The sequence below is a fragment of the Rutilus rutilus genome (assembly GCF_951802725.1).
Source record: "Rutilus rutilus genome assembly, chromosome: 16".
In the NCBI taxonomy this organism is placed as follows: Eukaryota; Metazoa; Chordata; class Actinopteri; order Cypriniformes; family Leuciscidae; genus Rutilus; species Rutilus rutilus.
This window is the reverse complement of record NC_140224.1, coordinates 8,537,706-8,543,867: the sequence shown is the minus strand read 5'-3', so window position 1 is coordinate 8,543,867 and position 6,162 is coordinate 8,537,706. Positions and strand designations below refer to the sequence as shown.

The 6,162-nt window shown below is 38.3% G+C and overlaps 1 protein-coding gene across 1 annotated transcript in view; it reads right to left on the bottom strand.

Annotated features, from left to right (window-relative positions):
- Positions 1-4,764: 4,764 nt before the first annotated feature.
- mosmob (modulator of smoothened b) overlaps positions 4,765-6,162 on the bottom strand; it is a 5,072-nt gene continuing 3,674 nt past the window's right edge. Inside the window, exons 2-3 of the mRNA XM_084434826.1 lie at positions 5,368-5,580; positions 4,765-5,271 (exon numbers count right to left, since the gene is read on the bottom strand). Coding sequence (XP_084290952.1) covers positions 5,087-5,271; positions 5,368-5,580 — 398 coding nt within the window. The 3' untranslated portion in view covers positions 4,765-5,086. The remainder of the gene's footprint in view (positions 5,272-5,367; positions 5,581-6,162) is intronic.

The following is a 6,162-nucleotide window of genomic DNA, read 5'->3' as shown; positions in this document are numbered from 1 at the left end:
CAGAAGAAAAATATCGTCAAAATGTTATTCAGAGAGACATTTGACAGTCGATCACATGGCCTTTTATGGAGGAGCTCAGGTTGTTAATCGATAGCTGGGGTATGTTACGAATTCTACTAAGACAAAGGCATATGTCTCATGAATAATATTAATTTATTCATTCTAACCTTTCCTGGACACGTAAGAAAATTAATATTTATAAATCAAGCCCTCAAGCGGCAACATTCCAAGTATGCGTACTATATGGCGTATAGGCAAACGTCGCGTTACGTAATTAATATTAATGAGAGCACTCTTCGCCATAGTAGCGTCGTACTCGCGGGGGCAGGGCGCGAGCCTCCACACTGGTGAGGACTGGCTGCACGTAGCCACTGTGAAAAAGAACAGATCTGCCCAGCCAAATCAAGTAGTGTGCAAACCGAGCGGCTATTTTCGTGTTCTTGGTTTTCATTTTAATGCCAGTGTCAGCATCGTCAAATGTGACACTAACCGTTGTTCCAATACTTTTTTTAAAGGATTTAATTTCATGAAACGTATGACACCTGCAGAAGTAAAAACAATCAACGATTGGCCTTGCATTTGTTAAAAGCGAGTAAACATGCTCTCCGACTACCATCTGTATCAAACTGAATTTGTTTATTATGAGCGCTAAGATTTTGAGGTACTTAATAGGCATAATAAACATTTTAAGAACGCGAAAGTAGTTCTGAAAACAATTTCCATAACAAGCAGCATCTTTATTATTAACAGTATTATTTAGTATGCACATATCATTATTATGCTAATATATCAAATCTATTAACACTTTAGTCTCGTGGTAGCGTGGCCGAGTGGTCTAAGGCGCTGGATTTAGGCTCCAGTCATTTCGATGGCGTGGGTTCGAATCCCACCGCTGCCAAATTGTTTTTTGTTTTTCGTCTATTAAATAGGAAATCAAAATATAACTCATCAGAAAAACTATAACTATATTAAAACCGTATATATGAAAAAGTGAATATTAGTGAACTTAACTAAAATGTCATGGACATCATGCAATCGTTTTTACTAACTTAATGGTACTTAACATAGTCTCTGTTTACTTGATCCTATCAATATTATATAGGCATTTGTAATGCCAAATGTAGGCCTACGGGAAAGGCCGTGAGATGGCTGGCAGAAATTAAAACATTAAACTCTAATTTAAAAAATACTGTATTTGGGACATCCTTTAAATTGCTTTGCTCTCTGCTGGTGCTGCATGTATGTATAAAATGTAGTTTATAATTATTACAGGTATTATTAAAGCCAATTTGCCTATGGTATTAATTTCCATCGCAGTGCTTCCGGCATCACAGACAATATCCATGAAAAATTGTAAAATGGCAAGTAAAATACAATAAATAAAATAAAAGCGTGCAGATTTACTACACATCTTTTAGAAATACTTGGTCAATTGCGCCATCCAGCAGTCTGAACTCCTAATATTTACCATCGCGGTATATCAAGCCGCTTGTCCAGGGGCACGTTCAAACTCAAAACGGTGTGACACATTTTACTACGGTTTGTCAAAAATGTCAGCCCAATCAGCAGCAACATGTATAAACCACGCGGTATTAAAGAGACAGCTGAGCTCGCACAATGGGTCCAAGTTAAGCAGGGGGGCAATGTTCCGGTAAACATTGAAGCTTCCCCGGGCGCCGCCATTGATTAGCGGACCATCACCTGCTGTTAGCATTCCATTGACTCCCATTCATTTTGGCGTCACTTTGACAGCGAATAACTTTACATCTGAGGCGTTTAAAGACTCCATTTGTCCATTATTTATTTCTAAAGAAACACGAAAATGTATAAAAGGCTCCATTACCTTGTATCTTACGTTATGGCCCTGTAGATGCAGTTTTTGTAAATATAGGCTAACGATTGCGTCATAACCACACGACTCTCTGTCGCACAGTAGACAGATTACCGTATAGACAGGAGGAGAAGCTCGCAGGCAATCGGGGGGACGTGGAGGCAAAATGACAAAATAATTAATCAGAATACTTAGCAAAAGTTGCTTCTGCTCCTAGCTCATGAACACCTCCTACTCACACTCTCCGTCTCTGCAAGTTTCGGAAGGGAATGATTCAGATTTCTCTTGGCACAGCTACTAGAAGACAGACAGGTTGCTCACGTCACATCTACGTCGTCAAGCTCAGTTTGAGTTTGCGCAGTACGGTCAGCCATCAGGAAGTGAGTGCTTCTAATTGACTTAACTTTTCTCCGTTGAATCCAATGGGGTCGCTGTGTCTATTTCTTATACTGTCTATGAAGTTAAGTCATTTACAAAACGTGTCCACTGCAGCTCGGCTTATACAATTGAAGATATTAGAAGACATGTTTGTCGTAAGATTTTTGTAGTAAAAATATAGCATATCAACATGATCAGCAGTAATGATAGCCTAAGCCTAATCCTCACAATAAAATAATAAGGTCATATCATAACACAATCTCGGAGGTAAGAAGTGTATTATCCTTCACCTGAAATGTTTGTGTTTTTTTATCCTGAAATGTGGGGCAAATATTGGATCACAATAATTAGGAACCACAGTTTCCACCGCGTGTAGTCGTACCAATGTTTAAAGCTGCAGTCCGTAGGTTTTTTGGGTTAAAATTTATCCAAAATATATTGAGCAAGTACATAACCAGCCAGTGTTCAAAACTATCTGCTTGCCTTAGCTCGATTCAAAACGGTAAGCTTGTAATAATGTTCTTAATTCCAGTGGTACTGGTGGATTTCCGCGGGAAATTCGAGCATGCGTTATTACGTCACATCTGTACACATAAAGGAGTAGTAGGCTATGTTGAGTGTGAGGATGTTGGAGGTGGAGATTTATAGCCTTTTCTCACAGCACTTGATATAATTAAACTTATAAATTTGATGGCGGATCCAGAAAGGTTCAAACGACAATCACCAGTGACAACTGGTGATACACCCGTTGTAAAACGCGAAAGACTGTGGACTTAGGAGAAAAAAAGAGACAGCAACTGAGGCCCATGCGAAAACAAGGATAAATACCGGAAGGGCATTAAATGTAATCACGCAATGCTGATGTTGTTAACATTAACAATTTGAGAACAAAGTATAATTTGCAGGGTTTGACGTGTTATGATAAGCGATCGTTAGATTTAATCGGCGCGATTTACTGCAATGCTTTTTTCCCCTTAGTTGGTCAGAACAAAAGTGGATGTTACTTACTTGTTCAGATGACATTTTCCGGTGAAAATTCTTATGTTGGTCATACTTCCAAAAAGTATAATCTGTGATTGCGAATGCCAGTAACGTTACCCACACCGGCGCGGCGACTGACAGCCCTCCTCAAAACACTGGATTCATCCGCGCTCTGCCGTGCCGTGGCACAACCCACGTAAAGTTGATAATTCCGCGAATAAATGCAATTGCAGATTTCGAACAGAGATGGCGACAAAGAGGAGGCACTACTGCAGCTTTAAGCTCGTTTTATGGTCTTTTTGTCTTCTGGCTTCAGATCAGCTTATTCGGCAAGTATATAACGGTGTCAATCGCCAGTTGGCTGTTAAACATTTTTATGAATTCTAACAATGCGATGTAGTGAGAACATGAACATAAACGTGAACGACGATCTGGGGTGCGTTTCCCGAAAGCATCGTTGGCCAACTATGGTCGCAAGTTCCGTCGTTACCAATAGAGTTCAATGGACATTGCGATGAACTTGCGACCATAGTTGGCCAACGATGCTTTCGGGAAACGCACCCCAGGTCAGCTGACGGGCCAGTGCTGCATCGTCACATGCACGTCAATAGAATATTCAAGCGCAAGAAGACGTGAAAAAGGGAACGCAAACGTTTTTGCAGCATCTTGTCCACTAGCGTTTAAAAACAAGGCGCTCAAATTAAAAGAAGTTAAACTTTAAAATAAGGCGTCTCTAGAGACCATACTTTTTTCGTTCCACTGACCTGCAAATAGCACCAGCCCTTAAAGTGACAGCAGCCTATTAATCCTGCTGCTGTCTGCGTTACTAATGCTAATCAAACAACAAAGGACAAAGTGAAAAAAAATCACTCACTGCTCTTGACTGAATAACTTTTGTAACTTCAATGAGGATCAATCTGTTTAATTTATACAATGAATATTATGCAGCGTTATTTTACATTTGATTACTTGAATTTGAATTTCTCTACCTGTAAACTACTGTTAGATCTACCTGGAAAACCTACTTGAAAAGCAGTTTATTTCGTTTTTATCTTTGTTCTTATTTTACTTGTCTTTAATAATGTTTTCATTTTATATTAGGCTAGTAGTTTTAGCTGTGGTATTAAAATTGAAATAGAGAATTTTCTCTGGTATCTAAATTTGTCATGGTCGGTAAAAATATTTATGGCTGGTAAATTTTCACCAATGGTCATCGGCCATTGGCAGGTGTGACAAAAATGTAGTTTTAGGCCCTGTGTGTGTTCCATTGTCTTTCGCTCTTTGCATCACTCAACAACACTACGCTACTAGGGTTATGATATCCACAGAGGCGGCAGCCATGGCGATTCTCTCTGTCTTTAGTGACACAGCGGGTCATGTAATTTCAACATGGCCAAATACATTGAGGGGGTGGAGCGGCATTTAACATCATTAAAAAACACTTTTTATAGAAAACTATTGTGTGTAGTCTTGATATCACGTGAGTGTACACCATTTTTATTTCTAAATTTGTAGAACTGAATGTACTAATATGCATTGAACAATTTTATAAATCATTTAAACTCAAATCAGTGTTTCATGTCCATTTATTCATTTGGTGAGTAGCCATGTCATAAGCAGGATAATGTACAGTCAGCTGGCATTACAGCAAAATAAACCGTGATACAAGGATCATTTATTTAGTGTTAATGACTGTACATTATCGTAAATCTGACCCAAGTTTTGTCCACAGTATAATTCGAATCAAATCTCCACTGCGAAAAGGCCCTTTTGTGTCAATGAGTAATCCGTTTGAAGTTGACCTGTTTGTTTGTCATCAGTTGAACCACACTGGCATTGAAAAAGTCAAGTAGTTCAAATATTTAGCATAAAAAAATCTTAAAACCAGAAGGACTGTCAGCCAGGCAGACAGACTTTACCAGCAAAAAGAAGTCCAACTATTGTGAAAAATATTGATAAAACAAAAAGTACATATGAGGACCCAACAACAGTATTATTGGGTAATTTGTAAGGTTGTCCTCCGACTTGATTGATGTAAAATCCAACTGGAAATATGAGGGCAGCCATGCAGAAGAGGATCACTATGAAAAGTAAAAAAAAAATAACATAAGGTTATTAAAACCAATCAACAGATTTGGATTATTTGCGCACATCAATTTTCCCTTTAGGTAACCTACTTGCCATGAAAGCAATCCAGCGGGCATACTTTGTTGCCTCTCGCCGCCAGTGTGAGATCACAAGCAGGCCACATGTGATAGAGAGCGAGATGATGCCCAAGATAATGAAGAACAGGGTAATGACCCATTCTGGAGGAAGGCTTGGGGAGATGCATACCCTGCTTCGACCATGGATGGTCTGGCATTGCTTGACTAGACCCACAGTAAGAGCTCCTACATGCAAAACACATGAAAATGTCTTTGATTAACACCACATAACACAAGATGATAAAACAGCATACATGAATGACATAAGGGTGAGTACTTTACAAAAGGGCATAATGATGATATCAATATGCAGATTTCCTGTAACATGGACAAAGGCAAGAAGAACTAAGAGTTATAGGAGTCTCTTATAATATTCAGAAATGGTGTAATTTAAATTGAGCTGAGGAAAGAGGGTGAATTCAATCCATTTCTACAAATACACAAACAATTGATTAAAATATATCTTAAATCATACTTTTTTTGAAAGCTTTATGACTCCTAGCCTGTAACTTTGCAGTTGCTGATATTTATATGACCAAAAGTAGGTTGAAATTCTGATAGCTTGTAATGTAAATCAATTAAATCTTTATTACAGTATAGCAGACTACTTACATATAAAACATACATATAAGATATCACTCTATATCTCCCAATAATGTCTAAGTAAGATGATATTTAAATGCTTAGTTTTATGATCAAACCTCTGTAGTTTTAATTGCAGGGGTCAAAAACATATAATGCAGTGCAATTCTGATTGAGAGATTTACA